The sequence below is a fragment of the Drosophila bipectinata genome, chromosome 2L (assembly GCF_030179905.1).
Source record: "Drosophila bipectinata strain 14024-0381.07 chromosome 2L, DbipHiC1v2, whole genome shotgun sequence".
NCBI lineage: Eukaryota > Metazoa > Arthropoda > Insecta > Diptera > Drosophilidae > Drosophila > Drosophila bipectinata.
The window spans coordinates 10,270,170-10,292,296 of NC_091736.1; the positions used below are offsets into that span (position 1 = coordinate 10,270,170).

A 22,127-nucleotide genomic window follows, 5' to 3' on the forward strand; every position below is an offset into this window, starting at 1 on the left:
TTTCTGCCATTTTCTCGCATTTGGACCACTTTACCCAGGCAACCAGCCATCCAGCCAGCCATATTGATGTATGAATTTTGTGAAATTTATGCGATGGTCGTCGCATAAAATGAACGACCAGCTCCGAGTCGAGGCCCGGGCATGGCATGGGGCACGGGGCACGGGGAAAAATGGCAACTGTTTGCGTCGCATTGCAGATGAAACCATTTTTTCGGACTCGAGAGATTTTCCGGGGAGTTTTCCGTTTGGCGCGTGAGCAAATTAATTTTCAGCACACAGAGCAAAAAAATGGTTTTTGCATGATGAACGAACGCGGAGTCGAGGAGGGCTGACGCTGAAGCCAAAGTAGGAGGAGGGGATCTCGGCTAGAGATGGAAATGGGCAAACTGCATGGTGTAAATGATAGCCAACTCTTGGTGCGGTCACCACTCGCCACTCCCCTAGCACAGCTGGCTCAATGAATTATGAATTCGGCTCGCAAAAAAAGGAATTTTTTTTAGTTGTTTTTCCTTTGAAGGGCCTGCCGGCGGCCGGCTTTCTCTCCGGGCAGTTTTTATTTTGCGGCTGGAAAAAGAATTATGTGCCGAAATGTTCTTGGCCATGTTTCGGCCAGAGTTTTCCTTGGCCGTTGTTATTCATTTTAGGGTCCGCCAGAACTGGCGACAGTTTTCGGAATGCTGGAGAATTAATATTTGTACAAGTGGATTTTCAGCTGTTATTCCTTAGTATTTGGTGTTCAGATAACTGGGCAGAGTTTAAAGAAAGTCTTATGCCAACAAAACCGAGCTTCTTTCTCTAATTGATTTTGAAAGCTTCTGCGAATTGCGGCCAAGCTCTCATCTTGGCAATAATGGCTTAGCCAGGCCGATAAATTTTATTTCAGAGCTCGCTTTCATGTCGGCCATAAATAAACCTTTCCACCAAAGGTATATAATCTTTAAAGCTGGAGAGCAGGGAAATTTTTAAACTTATAATGCAGAACCGATTTAGAGGCCCCCCTTCGTCGAGGGGGGATAGCCACCCGTACGTATTCGTTAGAGTGTGTGTTTATTTATTATTTATGCGACTGCTACGGATGATTTATGTTCGGTTTTATTTGTCGACAGGCGACACATTGGGAGAGACAGAGGACAGCAGCAGCACTTACGTGTGTTTGGCTAAAAGTGTTTGCCCGTTTTTAAATACAAACATGCAAACAACAATGGCCGGAAAGGAATGGCGGCGGAGGGATAATGCGAACAGGCCAAGGGAGGATTGCACATCACCGGCAAACAAACATGAAGATATGGAACGACAAGAAATATTCACGACCGGCCCGGCATGGTTGTACAATGTACATATGAAAATGAGTTCGAACTCGGCCCCGCCCAGTTGGTGGCTGTCCGCCCCTAATGTAAAATATTTCCTTCGCCCGTCGTTCAAGATATAATTTATATGCACTTACGGGGAATGCCAACATCATTATTGGTGCCCACAACACAGGGCATGCAAAGGCATTGCCATTGACCCAAGTCAAAGTTCAACAGACTTTTTCTCCTTTCCAGGGTGTGGCTGGGAGCAGAAGCTCCTAATGAGACTGGAACTGCAATTCATCACTTTAACTCTTCCGGCTGTGGGAGGAAATTGAATTGGAATGGACTACTAGGACTAGTTGTAATGGAACTTAAAGAGGAAGCTAGTTTCTAACTGAAATATTTTGTATAATATTTCAAATGTATGGAATATTTAAAAATGGGGGACTTGATTCCCCATAGCCTAATGTTTACAATTCATTGAACAAAACTTTTCAAACAAAACACATCTGAAGAAAGGCTAAAAAGGACGAGAAGAAGCCCTGAGAATGCCAAACATAAACTATGCAATTTCAGCGTCTGCTTATGAGCAAAAAATATGGCCAATTTAATGGGCCAGACCATATGAACCATATGAACCCGACCCGAAAGACGACCCATTACCACACTGACGGGGTGTGGTGGTGGGTGAACCCTTTCCACGCACCACCGCATCTACCATCTCACATCTCGAGGAAACTAAAAATCATAAAAACCAAAGTTTGCTGACCAACACAAGCCGACACAAGCACGAAAATAGGAAAACATGAAAAGGCGAACAGAATATCATAAAGCAAGCGATTTTTTAACAATAAAATAAAAGAAAAGCACAACAAAAGGTATGTCCCTGTCTCCCTGGCGCCCTCTATCTATCCTCCCCCCTTGACCGCCATCGCGCTGAGAATGCTGCGTTAACAACACAGCACAGCTTGGCATTTAACACGGCCCATAAGACCAAATATAGAAAGTCCAGGACCAAAAATAAATTACATGCCCATTATGGGCAAGAGTCCGATTTTTGTAGATACACACCCAATACCAAGATGGGGGAGAGTTCCGAGTCCCGACTCCGAACTCCGGAGTCCAGAATCCCAACGGAGTGAACTTTCCACCCTTTAGGTATGGCCGACACATGACCAGAACGTGATTTACCAAATTAGTGTTGCTGCAGGTCCGAATGGCGTTGGCCGTAACCGAAATCACATAAAATATGGCTAATACAATCCTTAATAGTCGATACGATGGGGCTTCCAGTTAGTCCCATCTCGGCCTTCCTAAATATTTTATTTTTATTCTGGATACTCTTATTTGTTGGCCTCTTTTAGAAAAAACTATATAGTTTTAGTGCCTTGATCTAATTAAATTTCAATTTGGATAACTGCGCCGCACAACTGTCATTTAATAACTGATTAGATATGCATGTGGAGGGCCAACACAACGGCTATTTCAAAGCAATTATCGATAAGTGGAATTAAAAATTGAAATTAGTAAATTACAAAATTAGCGAAAGCAATTATTGAACTTGAATAAACAAAAATGTGTAAAGAGAGGGCCCAGTTCGTCCCACAATTGTTATACGATATAGACTCGAATAAACTGCGCCAATAAATAAGAATCATTTTTGGGGCGATTAAGAGGATTGCCCGAAGGGGGGTGTGTGCTATGTGTATATGGGTGGGTGTGTGAGAAGGGCTGTAGGATTAACCCTAAATGTGGCATGGCAATTATTGCCAGGCGGATGACGCCGACAGCAGCAGCAGCAGCGACAGCGACAGCGACAGCAGCGTCGACCGCAGATGGGTTGCCAACTTAATTTTTCGCGCAGACGGCAACAACTTGACCCATATTTCCAATGAGCTGACACCCGCTCACTAACGAAATCTCGGTGGCACTTAAAGCTCACACACCCCTGCCTAATCCTCCCCCCCTCCCTTATCAGCTGCCCCCGCCCCACCCACTCCCTGGCCGTCCTGCCACACTGCACATTAACGTACTGAAAACTGAAATTTTGTCGTCGAAGCGGCAAATGAGCTGGAAGATGGTGGGAGGGAGGATGGAGGTCCTGTTAAATAAATATACGTACATATATATCCATATAAATCGGTCGGTGGGCGAGTGGGTGGATGGGTGGATGGATGGGTGGATGGATGGGGGTGTGTTTGTTGTTGGTAACGAAAAACGAACGCAAAAGCGAAAACCGAAAACCAACTCACAGGCCATAGAAATGCCCATGATGGGGGGCGGCTTCTGCCCCAAAGATGCTGCTGTGCGACGGCGCAAAAATAAATTAAGTAAAAATTAATGTCACAACAGAGCGGCAAAAGCAAAACCAAAGGCTATAGCTGTGGCACCTCCTTGGCTTTTTTAACTGAATTTTATTTCCCCACTCCCTCCCTCCCTCCTTGCGATTGCCCCTTGCAACGCCGCCCATTGTCCTACTTTGCCACGCATAAACAAACACTTAAAGAGCGAATACAGGGTGCTCGGGGTTCAAAATCAAATTAAGTGCTGCTGGCTATAACCCCCAACCCGGCCCCACCATCTGCCCCGGAAGAGAGAAAGCCTCTCTCGCACCGGGCCGCCTCTCTTTGGGTAAGAGAGCGCGCCTACCTATGTGATGTGTGTTGTTGTGTGTGTGGCGTGGGTGAAAGCTCGTTTTGCTAAAATTTTAGCCCTGGATGCTGCTGGAGCTGGAAGTCGCTTCTTATATTCTGCCAGAGCCATCTTCCGCTTCCCCAACCCCCAAAAATTGTTGCCGTCTTTTAGGCACGCATAGAAATTTTAATGTTAGCCTCGTGCCAGCAAAAAATAGGAAAAAATATACATCTATATGGATGTATAGTCTCCAGAGGGAGGCACGGGAACATGGGCGGCGGAAAACTTGCTCCTAGAAGGCTGCACGCAATTTCATTTTCATTTTGATTGCCGTGCCAGGACGTGCCGAGTGGGGGGGAATGCACAAAGATACACAGAGATGGAATGCCAAGGATACCTCTTCAATAATGCAGCTCACTAATGTTCCTAATGCAATATAGTCGTTAGTTGTTAAGCTTAAACAAGGACTCTAATTTATGGGTTATTCGATACCTTGTCTGCTTAGGAAGTGCTTAGTGTTATCTTCCGTATGCATATCTTATTTTGGTGTTTTGGACTCGACATCCCAAGAGGTTTTCAACATATTTAAAATTTTGTTAGATCTTGTTAGATCTACTATTGGACTATTGACCTCCCTTGCCCTTGCCCTTTAGCCAAGAATCCAATTTAGTTAATCCTTTAGTTCCCCCCACAAGTTACACCAAATCCCAATGATCTTTTAGGATTAAAGTCATATTTAAACGCTGCCTTTGTCCGCGCCTCACTTTCCAATATGCTCCTGCCCTCCACCGCCTGTCAGAGCTGCCTCAAAGTCCAATAAACCTAATTAATGTTGCGGCGTTTAAAATAGCTGCAGGAAGAGAGGGCGAGGACGAAGGCCCAGGATAGAAGCTGCAGTTATGTTTGCGTGCCAAGGGAGTAAATAATAATTACTAATACTTTGGCTGCTGGCTGGCGATGATTACCGTGTGCACCGTGGCCTGCACCACCACAGGCGGTAATTCATCGCCGAAGTCAAAGTGGATTGCGTAGTGTAGACAGGGCCACCACCAGCACCACTCCCACCGGCCCACCTAGCCATGAGCTGCCAGCGAGGCAATTGACCAACATTTTCAATTAATTTTTGCTCCAATAAGCAGCCAGGCTACGTTGCTAAGGAGAGATCTGGCCGAGCTCGCCTCGCCTGCCTGTACCCATCCACCGCCCCTCCCCACTCGGGGCCGCAAAACATTTACATACCCTCCTCCCTCCCCCCAGACCCTGGACCGCGAAACTTCCTTTTGGCCTTAACGCACAGTTGAGTTATTTGAAGCGCAGCTGTTGGCCAAAGTCAGGCCAGAATTTCGGATGTGAGGGGCGGAAATATGCCGCAGATATTGCAGCAAACTTTATGTATGGCGACTCGTTAACCTTTTTTTTTCGCCTGCCAGGAAATATATCTTATAATTATAGTGGAAGGCAGTGTGCCAAAAGCAAAGCCAGCGGAAAGCGAAGGGGTTGAATGGCCCACTTGGGCCTCTCTTAAGTTTTCGGCTTTATGGCAGGTGTTAACCAGCCCATTAACAAATAGTTGGATTAGTTGGAAGTTTTTCAATATCACTTATCTTGAAATAAAGCCATTATAAGGGAGTGAGGGGAGGAACTAGTTAAGAAGGATATTTAAAGAGCCAGTTACTTCAATATCTCCCTTGTAGACATGGTTTTCTTGAAGTTGTAGATGAGAAAGCGTGTCAATGATTTAACTGCGTCCTCTGCAACATGCGAAACCTAATTATACACATAATAAGTACAACTTTTTAGTTTCGCAATAAAGTTAAAGCAAGCTAGAAAGTTGCAGAGCCCGAGTCGCAGGTCCCACCCCCTGGGCGACTGTCAGGCCGCGCTACCACGGAGTACTCCGTGTCCTGTATGCATCTGAAGTTTATATAACACATCCATATATCCTTGTACATACATACATACATACATACGTCTACCCATGCGTTTATGTAAGTGATTCCATGTGCATTAACTTAAATGCTTTGCGGGCTGGGCACTTTGCTTTCTAAAAGGCAAAGCTAAAATAATAAAAATAAAAAGCTGGGCGGGAGAGAGATGAGAGGTGAGACTGGGTAGAGAATGGTTTTTCAAACATTTAACGATTTTTTAGGTCATCCAGCGAAAGAAGAGAAATATTTTAGCATAAAATATTAAATATGAATGGGTGCACGAGAGTGGTGCCCAGAGCCACAGCAAGCTTTCTTTGGCTTCAGTTCATGAAAGTCACACAAGCCCACAAAGGCCTGGGTTGGATTACGAGGATTCCTGCACTGGAACTTCGCGCACTTTTTGTAAAGCGAAACTTATTAACGCACTTCAGGATGTGCATTAGAAGTGCAAGTGCTGGGCCCTCCACATGCCTATAGGCCTCTACATGCGCTGGGCCTGCAGCCGATAGAGAATGCGTGGCCTTGCCACAGCTTTGACAATAAACAGGCTGAAAACCTGAAAACCTGGCTGCTGGCAGAAATTATGATGGGGCTGGAACTCAGAGCCAGAACTCAGGGTTTTTGTAATTATTGAAATACAGTCCTCACCTCACCTCACCACTCATTCACATGCCAGGCACAGTGGTACCTCACCAGCCCCATCCCTTCCCAGCCCCAATGCCCTGTCTCTCTCTCTCTGGTGCTGTAAATAATTTCAAAGTCTGCGTACCGTCAAGAAAAATAGGTCAACAGTGTAGTTGCTTCTGCTGCAACGGCTGCTGCTGCTGTTAAACTGGGCGTGACGGTAAAAGTGGCGAGATGATGTTGCATTCGCCACGCCCCTGGATCCTGCCTCCCACCTGGCTCAGAAGCTTTCGACCATAAAGTAGCTGCTCCTGGTGAAATGCGCCGAGTTTCGCATATTTTCCATTCGCTCCGCTCCCACCTAATTGGGGTGCCAGTGGGCGTGGCGGGTCCTGAATTCCTACACATAAATTGCATAGGATCAACTAGTGGTTAATATTTGATGGCTGCTGTTTGCATTTTTTTTTTGCAGCAGAAGCAGCAGCAGCAGCGGCCGTGGCAGAGGCAGTAGCAGCAACCGTATCAGCAGCAAGCTGCAGCAACTACATCCGAGCTAAAATGCAGCGACCTACTTTCTGACAATGCATTTTTGCAGAGCGGGAGGCGGCTTGGGGGCGGCTGGCTGGCTTGGGGGACTGGAGTGTGGGGCAGTTAAGTGTTGTTCGAGGGCTGCATCAACAAGTACACGCTGAATAATTTGCAGAGCTCCCTTTGGGAGGCGGAGGGAAATGAGTAAGAGCTCCGGCTTGTTGATTTTACTTTATTGCTCCGCTGCTTCAGCTGCATCTTCAGTGCCAGCGGATTCGAGGATTTGGCTACAAGGAAGGTAACATTGATCAATTTCAAGCCAGAAGGACACACAAGAGTTATCCGGAATGTAAATAGGTTTAAATCCTAGTACCAATGAGGTAATCCTTAACGTATTTTATAAAAGGCTAACATTTTAATAAAGTGCTTTAAGGACGTGTTCTCTAACCGCTTACTGTGGCTGAAACCCTTTCAGTTTTAGAGCCAACGAGCCGTGACAACTCTCGACGGAAAACTAGAAATATTTCAACCATCAAAGTCAAATCTTTGTGGCAACTATTTCTCAACATTTTGTTGGTTTTTCAAAGTTTGTTTCAACTCTTCATGACGCTTTTCACTTGCAACTACTTTCGCTAAAATAATTTTGCGAGAAACAATTAATAAATAAATAACTAAGCAGAAAAAAAGAGCAAATGCTTGGAAAACATACAAGAAAATGTTGAAAAGATAGAGTAGAAAAGCGGAAAAGGCCGAAAGGGAAGCAAGGAGGAGGAATAGCGAGGCTAAACGAGGCAACGAGTCCAGTTGAGTCAAGTTGAGTTGAGCCAGGCCATGTCCTTGGGCAACTTCCCACGCAAAAACGTTCCACCAGCAAAGGTTACCCCAACACACACACACACATACACTGCTATAAAAACACACACACAGATACGCAGCAGCGCAATCAAAGAGAATGGCTGAAACAAACACACGCCGATACAGCTACAGATACAGATACAGACACACTCGACGCACCGCACCGACAAAGAAAGAGAAAACAACATAAAAATTAAAGAAGCTTTAAGTATTGCCGTTGTTTTTCTTGCCCGGTATGGTGGGTGGGTGGTGTTGTGCAGAGGGGGGGGGCGGTGGGACGGGTGGGTGTAGGGGTGGCGGAGGCTGGCCGACTGTCAGATATTGGTTTTCTTGCCACATTCCCAACGTTTTCATTTTTTTTTTCTAAGAATTCGCACGCTGTCAAAGTTTATTCGCTCTCACGCACTTTTCTCTCTTCGCTCGCACTTTCTCCGTGGCTGGCTTTCATGGCTCTTTCCCGGCTCGGCTCTCCCTGTTCACCTTAAAGCTCCACTGAGCGGCAATGGTGTGCCTGCCTTTGTGCGAATGGTATATAAATGTGCAGCGATTATGGCCAAAAGATCTTTGTGCCGTTGCGAGATACACTTCGTCCTGGCAAAGATACAAATACACAGATACAGATACACAACAAAAGCGTTGAGGGCGCTACTGCAGATGTATGTATGGGGAGCTAGAGGAGCAGGGCCTTTAAATATTAAATTAATAATGAGAAAACAACATTCCCGACAAGGGCCATCTCGGTAATAGCAAAAACTGGTACTCCAAGAACATTTCGTCTAAAAATACCCCCTGTCCCAGATGCTAAATATCTTGCAGAGCCCAATCAATAATAAATACCCATCCGCAGTACTAATCAGCACCCCTGTCCTTGGATCCGTAGGTGTTTTTCTTCTATACCATCTCTATATTGTTTCTTATAAATCTAACCAGGATGGGAGCGGCTTAAACCGCCCGTGTATGCGAGCGGTTATTTTTAGGCTTTTTAGGTTTGAAGCCAAGTCGTCGGCTGCTGCTCCGAGCGAGCAATCTTGCTTTAAATGTTTATGAATTTTTCATTCACATATGGCTGTAATCAGCAGATGAGTGCATATGACTGCCGAGGGACCCACAATCCACCTGTGAAACCGGATCGAGTGAAATGTGTGATAAAATGTTTAAACTTACAAGGACATCTATATTGAAGTTTCCCGACTATATCGTGGTTTTCAACCCATAGAATTTTATAGAATAGATTATTTTTAATTTATCTACGCTTTTTATTTTAAAGCATTTTAATATAAAATTTTACTCCACACTATTGGGAGCTCAAAAATAGACACTGACACACAACCAAGCAGGGAGGCAGATGAAATGTGCTACACACCAAGAGTATTCAGATACTCTCAAAAATAGTTAATAATAGGAAGCTGTAAAAAAAATGAATATTTCACTTCAGCTTTTATTAATTAAATTTTTATTTCTTCCACAAAAGTTCCCTTATATTAACAATCAAATATTATCTAACACAGCCCATAGCGAGAGCGGGCCGCCACCTCACAGAACCAAGTGATCCCCCTCGACGGTCTCCTGGGAGTACTGGCACCCCAACTCCTTGTCAGCTGCCTTCGCTCGTCCCATGCGATACCGCCTTCCTCCCAGCAAGCCCACTACCAGCAGGACAAACAGGGACCCACTGGCCACCCCTATGATAGGAATAGTCCAGGGATTCACTTCGCCCTCGTCGTCGGCAGCTTCATTGAGGCCAAGAATCTTGTCAAGCAATGTCTGGTCACGCTGACAGGTGAGCGAATCCTCGGCTTCGGTCGGTTCCTGTGCAACATAGCCGTCCAAGCATTGACACATCCCGGACTCGAGGCAGCTTTGATGGGGACCACAACCGGCAGTGAGGCAACTGACCTCGTTGCTGGTGAACTGCTTTTCCCGGCATTCTCCGTTAAAGAGGACGAAATCCTCCTGACACTCTATAATGGCAGACGACGTATAGCTTGTGGACTCAGCTTCGATTAGGCTCTCCTCGGTGGAGTCCAATTCCTCCGAACTTCCTTCCACCTCCTGGCACATTTCTTCCGTTTTGTCCCACCGGTAGCCCGGGTTGCAGGCGCACCGCTCCACGTCGATGCAGCGTCCATTTGCGCAGCCACCTCCAACCTGGCATGTGGGCAGGCAGTCGCCACTGACACCATCGCCGGCAGGCTTCTGTTGGACGTAGCCGTCGCGGCAGGCACAGGTGTTGGGCGACACGCACTGAGCTCCGGCCGTGCAACCCGTCTCACAGATGGGTTCACAGTAGTGGCTGCCACCGTGGTGGCTCTTTGCCGAAACGTAGCCAGCAATGCACTCACAACGTTCCGGAGCGGCACAGCTGGCGTGGGCCGGACAGCCGCGAGTGCAGATGGGCTCGCACAGACCGGACTCTACCTTGGTGTAACCCTGGCAGCACTCGCGAACCAATCTGTGGGTCACCTGCTCCTCTTCCGAATCGTAGGTCTCGGTGAACTTCACAGTCTTCTTCCAGATCTTCCATTTGGGTGGCTCCTTTACGACGGTTCTTTGCTTCTTCACCGGAACTATAGACCGCACCGTTTCGTTCCGTTCGCAGTAATTATCCCGCAGCGCTGGCACCAGAACGGGACACACCAGCAGAAACACAGCCCAGATCAGCTTCATTTTCAGGATGTCTGTGCGATCGCAGCGACTCTTGGCACAAAACTGAAATCACTATTCAGTCGATCTCTGCTTGAGAGCTGAACCGCGCTGGGCTGCAGAGGGATCATCGATACAGCAGGCAGGCAGATAGGACACGAAAACATCCGCTAGATAAACACAACGGTCTTTACACTGAACGAAATTTCGTTTTCGAAATTGTAATTTTCCAAAGGATATTTAACATTTTCGAATTCCTTAGTTAGTTGTTGGTTTTTAGACCAATTATGAAATGTATTCCACTCCGATAAAAATATTAAATCAGAAATTCTCTCAGTGTCTGTACCGCGGAGGGTTGCAGCATATCTCAGCCTCTGCCAAAGGTCACACTCAGATTGCAGATGACATTCTGTCCTGTTCTGACTTTCAACTGCAGGGTCTATGCATTAATACTTAATATTATCATTAAGCCCGCTTTATAAGCTGCCCGCATAAAGACACCGATAAGTCCGAGAATATCACAAAGACTCAATTGTTTTTCGCCGAGGTTCCGATATGTCGAAGTGACTCACAAAGAGCGGAACTAAATAGTTTATAGTAAGTACTACAGTTTTCATTATGACTTCCTCTATCGGAGTATTTTCTAATAATGCATTTACTCATGGATTCTCAGGGTCAACAAATATTTTAAAACCTCGAAGAAATGGGGTTTCAGAAAACAAAATTCTCAACCCTCGCTTGGGACAAGGAAGAACCTGATAGTAAGGTCCATTTTGGTACCTGCTCTTTTCAGTATTTACCTGCTTATATTTTTCGTCTTAAAGGAATCAAAAAATATCCCAGAGATGGGCTAAGTGTTTTTTCAAAATTATGCGACAGATATTACTTTCCATATGGTTACTTTATGGCGCTATAAATACACATTTTTTGAATTTATAATCAAAATTAAAGGTTAGATCTTCGTTGAATGCCCTTTTAATATTCAATTCTTATGTTTTAGTTCAGTTCATTACCATAAAAAAAAAAATTAATTAAATAGATTCTAGAACAGCCTGAGACCGAATAGACTCTTATGATTATTCACCGAATAGACTCTCCAAGCATAAAGTCGGAAAATAAAGTCGTAGGAGGACTCTCCCCGCCTGACGCCAAACAATTCAATTTAGTGGGATAAAATATGTGAAGATTTGAACCACTCGAACATATATTTTAACCCCCCGGATGATGTGACGTCACTGGGTCTGTCGAAATTACAAATTTGTTACTTTTGTCACGCTCGCTTCGAGTCGGGCTCCAAAAAGAAGGAGCCCATACACACGCATCCGTCAATGCTGGAACAGGCGTAGTGTCGCTCACGTATCCAGGGCCGCAAAGGGCTCCAACTGGCTCCCGCAGCTCTCCCGCAGCCCGAGGGCTCCTTTATGGAACATATGAACGGATGAATGACAGCTGACATAGAGACAAAAGTGTGTGTGACACAGTCACATTCTAATCTAAAATAATTGAATTGAAGTCAGATTGCAACTGATGCCTGGCCTGGCCTGGCCCGGCCCTCAGCCAGTGTGTATCTCCCAGATACACAGATACAGATACAGATACAGCACGACGAGTATCTTTTGTGAGCGCGGGTCTGTGTGGAAAGTGTAACTGTTGGATAACAGATAAACTGCAAACTCGTCGTCGTCGCTCGACAATGTGCCACTGACAGCCAGCCCGTATCTGTATCCGAGCTCGCAGCTTGTAGCTGTATCTGCTGGCGGCATATATTTGTATCTGTACCCAGTCGGTTGCCCACATCACATATGCGGCATGCCGCCCGAGATAATTAATGGTTAGCTAACTGGATTTGGGTTTGTCATTGTCTTTGGCGTCACTCCTTGCTCTGTGCACCAGAAAAGAAGGACCGCCATATCCGGTGTATCCAAAGCCGTCCACTCTCAGTCCTCGGTTCGGGTTGAGATTTCTCACGTCGGCAGGTGCAATTAGGCTCGCAGGAGTAACCTGGCAAAAGTTCGGGGTGGCCTGACTTAATGCCAGGACTACGGCTGCGATTCGCGAGCCGCTAATTGCCAGCCATAAATTTGCATTATCTCACGTAGGTAAACCCCCTGTAAAGCGTTCAAGGAAGTCGCACACCTCCTCCTTCTGCTCCCTGCTCCATCCGCCGGTGAACTGTTAAATTATCTAAGTTGCCGGCGGCCCCAAAACTTTGGCCCATGCCCCATGCCCCATGTGACATCTGCTGCTCAAATGCACAGGCACGTAGCCGCCTCGGTTCTGAATCAGTTCTGGGCCATGTCGGGCGGATGGGTGGCTCGTTTGCTATGGACAGTTTAACTGGCACCATGTTAAGGTATTTCATTGCTAAGCCTCTGGCTCTCTCATCGCCCAGGTCCCACCTCCGTCACTCTTTTCGTTGGCACAAAGTTTTGGCCGCACGAAACTTTTCAGCTCCCAAATGATACGACAATAATTTTAATTATAGATTAGCCGACAAATCCTCGAATGAGCACTAAAACTCTTCAAATTATGGCAGCTGAGGAAGGTGCTCTCGGTGTATGAAGGTGCTTGGGTCACCGAAGGATATGCCCCTAACAGAGTCAGTTGATGTGGAACGCCTAGTTTAGCCAAAATTTGGTTCTGAGTACATAGAAATAATATCTATCCACATTAAAGCCTTCCACTAATTAGACATCCTTCAGCCTTTTGTGAGGATTCCTAAGCAGCTATCACTCTTCGTTAACTTGCGCTGGCAAAGACATTAGCCACATCTTCTAAAGCCGGCCATTGTCAAGTATCTGTATCTATATTTGCCAACCTCTGCCCTGGCCTAGTTTCGGGGCTACAATTAAGTGGCCTGAGCAAGAAATAGAGGACTGTTAACCTTAAATCTCTTGCCCATTCGCGGAGCGAAGGTTAATGGAACAAGCGCAGCCATCTGAGGGGAAGAGTCCGACAAAAAGTGAGCATTGTTAGACGGCTTTTGTGCGTTGGTCTTGCCAGCTGCCAGTTGGCCCACTGAGCGATTCAGAAAAAATAGATGTACAAAAGCTGGACCAGGGGACACCAGGGGACACACGTGAGAAACTTTGCAAATGGAAAAGAGAAACTGAAAGTTGAAAACTGAAAACTGCGACGCCGGCTGTGATTAAAAGGCAGCGACGCCATTTGTGTTGTGAGGATACAAACAAATATGTGTACGTATATAGTGTGGGTGTGTAACTTGGTCTAGGGGCTTCTCATTTCTCGGCTGTGGCCATTTTCATCTGCTGCAAAGTTTAAGGTCCTTCATACATAAATAAGCAGTGGGAAAAGCGTCGTCGCCTCAAAGTATGGCGGCAAACAGCCGTGGCCGAATCAGCGGCAAAGCCACTGGCTGTGGCGAAGGCTGAGACAGAGGCAGAGGCAGTTGCCAGTTGGCAGCGACAACTAAGCGGACATGACACCCACTAGAGGAGCGCACTTCAAAACGGCCAACACCAACAGCAACAACAGCCCGACGACACTCATCAACAACGGCCCAAACAAGAGCGATAAAAACAAGCGCAACAAGGACTCCGTAACTCGAGACTCGGGCCAACGCAAAAAGCACAGTGGTAAAAAAAATATTTAAAAAATATTTAACATTAAGTAAAAAATAAAAATCTATTCTTTCTTAAAAATTAAGATTCTCAATTTTTTTCAGACTTTTTTTTAAATAACACTTTCTGTTGAGAGTGCCAATATATAAAAGTAACTTTTAACCAATAGGCTTTATTTAATATGATTATGATTATAAATCAATTAATAATAAAAAAAAAAATTAAATTTAATATGAATGAAATATAAGTTTGTCTAAAAATATAAACACTTCCTTTAAATAAAATACTTAACACACTGTGGGGCGAGTTCAACATGACACATCGTCATCATACACGAACGTAACAGTCGCGAGTGCCGAGAGCCTGTCATTGTTTGTGTGTGCGGGTGGGGATATGTGTGTGCGTGGGTGGGTGGCTGGATGTGCGTGTCTGTGTGGGTGTCCTTTGAGCAGTCAGTGTGGCAGTGTGGCAGTCAGTCAGGGCTGCTGGCACATAATTAAGGACATCGTCGGCCAAAGCGAAGGCAACAAGGAAAAAGTGAATTACTTTCGGTAATACTCTTTGTAGAGGCTTTTGAAAAACAAAATCATAAGTATAATATATATATAATGTATATATTTATAATAGGTTTATATAAATATATTTTTCAAAAGACAATACAATGAAAACTATTTGAAAACAAAGTCATCCAAAGTAGTTAATAAATCCAATATACTTTATGCTTTTATAAGCTTTGTTTTAATTCTCAAGAAGCTTGTATTATTGGCTTAAAGACTTTAATTTCTTTGGGAAAAATAATTCAGGATTTTCACGCATTTCAAATACTCGCCTTAGCCTGACAGAGTATGCCCCATGACTACACTCACGGTTGCACTTTTGTTTTTGTTGACATCTCACTGCCTCGCTGTTTGCATTTGGATTTTCTGATGAGTGTGTTGGCAGTGTTGGCCGTGTCGGAGGAGTCGGCATGAATGAATGATGAAAAGAAATGGCTAAAGATTTAGCCAGGCCCATAGACAGTGGGGGAGTACTCTGGCTCTGGCTCGTATTCTGGGTCTGGGTCTGGGATGTATCCGCAGCTGTAGCGCGGAAGACAAAGCCTCAAATGGGCATAATGGGCGTAAGAAGGCGGCTGAGTCGAAAGTGCTCTCTGGCGCAGCAAGCCCGGGACAATGCAGCACGAAGTGTGTCATATTATTAATGAAAAAGAGCCTGGCGGAGGTGGGGCTGGAGCTAGCCAAAATGAGCAGCCACCGGGAAAAGGAAAAAAAGCTGAAACACAAGAAAAAATGGAAACACAAACAGGAAGCCAGAGCGCTTTTAATATGCAACAGTCTTGGCGCGATGCGTGTGTAGGGGACGGGCTGGGTTTTCCAAAATAAAAATGAAAATGAAAACGAAAATGAAAATCAAGCCAAAGCCCAAAAACCACGGCACAAGAGCAAATAAAGCGAGGACGGTGCCAGCGTCAAGTTATTTATTTGGCAATTGTGCGATGCTTTTTATTGTCCTCGGAATGGCTGCTGCTCTGTTTGCTTTTGGGCATTGCCCCAGCCTCCCCATCACCCAACCCCCATTTGGCACCCACCCTCGACCGCCTACTCAGTCAGTCACCCACCGCCGCCGCCTCCGACATGCGGCACATTGGTGTGTATTTGAATGCGGCGGTGTGGTCGCCAAAAGGTCAATGGAACAATTTTAAAATGCTTGGCCGAGAAATAAAACAAGAAAGCAAATCAAGCCCGATTGCGTACCCGAGGACAGCCATTGCAACCTCCAGGGTGATGAGAGTCGAGAAATAACCTGTGGTTATGGCTTTTAGTATCCGGGGGACCTCACTTCCCATTCCTCTTATTTTTCCGGTGTGTTTGAAGGGCGTGGATAAACAAAATTTTCACTCTAGCTAAAGCAGTCAAGATATTCACGAATTTGACTGAACTTTTATACAATGTCTAGCAATCTTAAATTTTGCTATAATTCGGACTTACCTCTTCAGTTACTTTTTCCATCAAAAGATTTCCGAATTTTTATGTAAATATTTAGTTGATCTAGATGAATATTATTTGTTACTATAAAGACTCCAGTTAAGATCGGTTTCGGGCTTTGTATTTAAAATTTGTTCAAATTGTCTATCAAACCACCACTCAATATAACTAATGAAGTCAATGCAACTATCTTACGTCTTAGTATGGTTTTATTGCGAATGGATACGATTATTGAAATATGCTCATGGGTTTTCGAGTGTTTTTTTCTTTCTGAATTGATTCGTATCCTTACTTCATTATTATTCGTTCTAATTTTAAAATGGATTTAATGTGTTTTCTGCAGCAAATCGAGCTTGGGTTGGTTCTTCTTACTTCATAATTTATTGTTAAATGTAATTTTAATTAATCAATCTTGTGCGTTTATGAACCCCAAATGGTTTACTATTTGGGTTATATTAGAGGTTTAAATTGTTTATTTTTGTTCTTAATTTTTTATATTATAGTTTTTATTTTTAAATTTCTCTTTTCTGACTCTGCAACGTTGTTGTTAAGCTTTCGGGTTATGTGTTTAAGAAGTTTTCGGTATATTCCGTATTATTTTCACATTTCTGGATTTGTTATTTTTCCAATTTAGTTTACTGAACTTATATAATCTTTTGTTTAGTGTGGATCTCACTCAATCAAATGAAATATTGCTTAGTATAAAATATCGAGTATATATAGTTTTTCGTTCTACTAGTTCTGACATCCATTATTTGTGCGATGCATGTCGATGGCTGTTATGGAGGGAGAGGAAGTCGAATTCGAATTAAATTTGGCAAATCGCAAATTATTCAGTGAGCAATCATCGGGAATTTCTCACTTGTTGACAATGGCCCAAGCGTCTTTCGGTTTTATTCAGTCGTTTCACTTTTCCCCAGCCAGCTGCCCACACAATGTGAACATAAACGTAACCATTGCCATTTACTTTTTGGCACCTGTTATACACACTGTTGGGCACACGCTCCCAGACACCCACACACACATGGGCTCCGAGGATACTTGATACTTTTTTTGGCTCGAAATCATAATTGTCTTGATGGTCAATTAGAAATTTGGCATCACGACACTTTGAATGAATTTCTGAATGGTAATAAAAATAAAAGTATCGGCGAAAGAAATACCAAATAGATGCAGGAAGGATGTGGAAAAATATGTGTGTAAAACGGAGGAAAATAATCATAAGGACGATGGTGATGATGATGGAACTTTCACAATCCCCCCCGCTCACACACACACACACACGCACGCACGAAAGAGAAGGACTTGGAACGAAAGAAAATATTGGGAGCTTTTTTTGCACAAGAAGGAATAAAAATATCAATTTCCCCCACAGACACACACACACACAGGCTTTCAGGGATATAGCACATATACTATATACAACTAGGTTTGTCCGCGATTAGTTCAATGGGTTTACCTGGCAACTGTCTATTCGGTTTTTTTGTTATTTTATTTTTTAATATTTTTTTTTTTAGTCTGTGTGTGTGTTTTTTTTGGTTATACATATATAGTAGATATGTATGTGTAGATAGTGTTGTTGTGCACACACACACACCAGGCCACGCACAGAGTCACACACTCACACAGACACAGACGCGCGCGCACCGCCAGCAGACAGACAACAGGCACACACACACACTCGCAGGGGCACACAGGCACATGTACACGCACTCACAGGACACACGGATGCGGAGACGGATACGGATACGGGATGCGAATGCTTATGCGAATGCGACCACGGGCAACGCGCCGCGACTCCCGACTCTGATGGGCACACTCTCAACCGCTCAACCGTTCAACCGCTCAATCCCTCAGCTGCTGTGCATGGAGGCAGAAGGCAACTGACAACACAACCCGAAACCGGAACACCAACTGAGCCCGATGCCCGTGCAGCATTGCCAGCCATCCGCCGCTGGAAGTGACTGCAGAGTCCACCGGAGGAGCCGAGCGTTCCGAGCGAGCCGAGTGCCGCCGAGCATCCCACGACGCATCCTTGTGCAGGAATCCGAGGAATCCAAGCTCCTGGGGCTGCGCCGCCACAGCCCGCTGGCTGGAAGATGGGCCACGAGTCCTGGTCCGTCGTCAGGACTCGTGACTCCTGGAAGGCGACCTAGGCGCAGCTCTCTAGCTCTTCCCGGAGAGCTTTTGGCCACCGTTTCCCCTTCTGTAAGCGGAGGCTGTAAGAGAACGCACGGATATGCGCACTCTCCTTGCTCGGGAGGACTCTCTTGGCACCCTCATGGATGCTCATGGATGCATACAGGGTCCTGTCGATTCCCATTGCGTTGGCAGTTGTGCGTGGTCAACTCCAGATGGTAAGAAATTATTGGAAGAACTGGTTAAGGGGTTTTCAGGGTTAAATTCTAAATTTTTACAAGCTATGGTAAAAAAATATGGTAAAAGGTAGAGAGGGAAGTTATTTAAGAAATTTAAACTTTGAATTTGTTTAAAATGTTATATCCTTTCAAAAGAAAAACTACTTAGTTTGTTGTTATCTTTAAACTAAATAAAAATATCAATAGTTATAGGGCCAAAAGCCATTCATTTATTGCTCATATTCCTCCGACGGATATTACTTCGAATAAATATTCGAGTGTCAACCGCATCAAGGCCCCTAAAATACTGCCTTCTATATGTTGTGCCTTTTTATTCCTGATGGCTTGACCTAGTGCTGCTGTTGAGAGCCCCCAATTCAATCGAAACTAATTCGAAAGTCTTGGAGAAGGCAAGAAATACATTCATTCATACACAGGGCACAAATGGCCAATACAAGAGCTTACACCCATACTAATAAGAGATTACAAGCACACACCCACACACTCAAACCCACACTCACACTCGCACAGGCAGGCAGGCTCGCTCCCATACAGACGCAGCATGCGTATGTCCAGAGCCAAAAATGATTTATGACCCCACAAAAAAATTAATTTAAAGTAAGTTCGCATGAATGAAAAATGGCTTTTACAAACGCAAAACTACAGGGCGCCCTCAGTGCGAGGGCGAGCAAGGATAGGGTGAGATGCTGACGAAGAAGAGCGGACCAAAGGATGCTGCACAGGAGCTGCTAACAAGGACCTTTGCTCTTCTGACGGGACACTTGTAGGTAGCTGGCTCTTCGGAAGCTAACGTCCTGTCTCTTCCACGGAGCTTTAAGCTCGGCACAGCCTTCCATTGCACTTATTCCTGTTTATCCTTCCAGTGGCTGTCAAACCGTCGTCGGCCCGCGCACCCGAAGGACAAAGGAGGAACCGCTCCTGCTCGGCATTTTCCTGCATACATACTTGTTCGTTTTCTGCCATCGGTTGGTATCCATGAATGAAAGTTCCTGATAATGGCAGCATTTGTGCCTGGCACCCAGTAACGTGCAGACACGGGCTGTGGCTGCAGGATATGCACTCGCAGGACCCTGATGCCCCTGCCGCGCCCAAAAACACGAGCAGGGATCTTGCAGCGACGTACGCCTGACGAGGTCCCGAATTAAGTTTAAGAAGAATCAAGGAGGGGATTTCGCAATATTACGCATACGCATTAACTGGCATTTGCAGGACTCTCCCATTTTTATTCGAAATTTTATAATTACCAATCTTTAAACTGACTCTTTCTGAAATATATAAATTGTATCCATTTATCTTAAAATAAACTTCGTTAGAATAGTACAAATATTTGTATATCCTGCATTCAAATTAAATGTCCTCGTTGGGAGAAAATAAATTGAACCTGATTATTTCCGATTAGTTTCCACACTTTAATGCAATAAAAAATGCTAACTAGAGACGGAGCTAAAAGCAAGGATAATTAATTTTCCCGAGCTCCTTGCCTCTCTCTGGTTTTGTTTGTTCCTTCCGAGCTTTCTGGCCATTGTTGGCGTTTGTAGCGGGCTCTTTCAATTGCTTCATTTTTATCGCAAACAAAAACACAAACCCACTCGCTCCTCGTGGCCGTGTCAACCGCAATCTAAGTGGCCTGCTCCAGTATCCTTGTGCATGTGTATCCTTGTATCATTCGCCATTTCCTTCGCTTTTGGCCCGGTCGGCAGTTCTTTGTTGGGCGGACTTTATTTAATTTGCTCGGCACTTTGTTTGCCAGCTTGCTTGCTATTTGTTTTGATTTTTCATGTTTTCGCGCACTTTTCCCCGTTTTTGTTGCTGATTTTCAGGCATTTTGACCAGAACATTTTGTTCATCTGAAAGCATCTTAGCTGGACACATTAAAGACATTCGAAAAGAACCAAAAAAAGGTTTAAAATTTTGGAAATTGTATGCGCGGCTCAATCGCCGCGTATTGACCCATTTAACCAATGTCCATTCCATGCCAACTACCGTCCGTCACCCTCGACCCGGCCTACAGTCCCTTTGGATGTCTGCTCCACTTGGCAGCCCTGCTCAAATATTAATTCATATCAAGGTTTTGGCATTCGGTTTCAATCGAAAGCTGCCACACACTCCCCCGAACCGCCGTTCCCTTGGCCCAGTTCGTTTCGGTTGGGATCGTGTAATGAAATTTAAGCAGAATTGTAAAGTCAACAAACCGCAAATAAAGTGCAATTTAGGGCGGATTCTCGCCGAACAAAAATTGAGAAAAAAGGCTGTGAAATGCTTTTTATTTTCCCGGATCCTCTTTCGCCTCGAAAATCCGAGGATAGGCATCTGCCTGGTTTCACCTTCTCCCACAGAGTGCAACCGGTGAGTTCAGGCTGCACTGGCTTGCGATGGGGACCGGGCACAAGGCCACACGGAACTTCCAAATAGACTGTTTCTGGAAATTAGCCCTGACACTTTACTGCTTCAATTTGCCCCTCTGATTTCTCGATAATTTATGCAGCTTGATTTCGTTTCTCGCTTTCAGCCGTTCGACTTTTTCAATTGATTCCATGACTGTCAAATGAATTGTCGCCTGGCCAAAAATTTCTCTTTTTGCTGTCGGCTCCCGACTGTGGCCCGAAACTGTGTCGAGGCCATTGATGTTTAAAATTAGTTTAGCCAATGATGGGGGAATTTAACTCTTCTGCCAAACAGAGCCAGCAGGGAACGAAATAAATAGTGTCGGAAAAAAGCATCCAGTGGTAAAGTGCATGGAGTTTATGAGTAAAGTGTTTATGACAATTTTCGAATTTATGTTTGAATTCTTGAGATATCTTTAGAAGCAAAATGAGAGCTATGTAGATACATGGATGATATCGATATTTATTTGGCATTTCCGTTCGATTCGCTTTGCTCATTACTCATGTCGGTTCGAGTCCTCATGGTAAATGATATGCAAAAGGATGCGAAATTTATTGACACTTCGATGGCCGCGTCCACTGCCGCTGCTCCTGGCATTTCAACTCAGTGCACGGCAATGATAGCTGCTTATCAGCATCGATGAGAAGCGGAAAACTACCAACAAGAACAAAAGGCTTTATGGGTGCATTAATCCCTGGAAAGTCTCTCCATACCGATACTGAGGGGCGTCAGGAAGAGGTGGCATCAGGACCAACTGCAGCCGCTTGCGAGCCATGGCACCTGTACGCGAATATTCCATTAAGCTCTTCAATCCCTCTTCTTTACCGCACAATTCACAGGGTAGCCATATTTTCACGAGATATAAGCCATAGCTGAGAAAGGGAAAAGAAATACAAGTACATTTAAGGGCTTTTAAGTTGGAATGACTATTGTTTATATATTTCAAAGGCCGATAACTTTACTTTAAGTACTACATGAATATTCTACAGACTTTACTGCAACAAGAAATTGGTAAACTTTTGTAATTCCTTAGTGAGAAAAACTATAAATAGTGTATTCATTAGAACGAATTCATTTTCATAGTTTTACAGCACTCCTTTTCGCCTGCCTGCTTCGTTCTGGTTACTTTAATGCAATAATCCTTGAATGTCGGACGCACGAACGAGTTGATAACAATTTCAATTTTTATGACAAGTCAACTTGGCCGGCTATCCAGCAGAAAGCAGCAAGCAGCCAGTTATCCGGCAACAACGTAAGGGCCAAACGAAACGAACTCAATCGTCCCGATGGCGAA

General features: G+C 44.7%; 2 protein-coding genes across 6 annotated transcripts in view; both read right to left on the minus strand.

Annotated features, from left to right (window-relative positions):
- Nucleotides 1–18,015, minus strand: part of nAChRalpha5 (nicotinic Acetylcholine Receptor alpha5) — a 52,090-nt gene extending 34,075 nt beyond the window's left edge. For 2 of the 5 annotated variants that reach the window (XM_017243407.3, XM_017243410.3), the window contains exons 1-2: nucleotides 17,788–18,015; nucleotides 16,074–16,846 (exon numbers count right to left, since the gene is read on the minus strand). The gene's annotated coding sequence lies outside the window, so the exon portion shown is untranslated. Of the gene's footprint in view, nucleotides 1–16,073; nucleotides 16,847–17,783 lie in introns of all 5 variants that reach the window. The other 3 variants (XM_070277216.1, XM_017243408.3, XM_070277217.1) reach the window with 3 other exon arrangements.
- Nucleotides 9,292–10,590, minus strand: NimC4 (Nimrod C4). Its single transcript, XM_017243417.3, has one exon. The coding sequence runs from the start codon at nucleotides 10,526–10,528 to the stop codon at nucleotides 9,395–9,397; it is 1,134 nt and encodes a 377-aa protein (XP_017098906.3). The 5' UTR covers nucleotides 10,529–10,590; the 3' UTR covers nucleotides 9,292–9,394.
- Nucleotides 18,016–22,127: the final 4,112 nt, after the last annotated feature.

Bases quoted from the DNA above. Each gene is read 5' to 3' on its own strand.
- NimC4 (XM_017243417.3), bottom strand. From the start codon at position 10,528: ATGAAGCTGATCTGGGCTGTGTTTCTGCTGGTGTGTCCCGTTCTGGTG.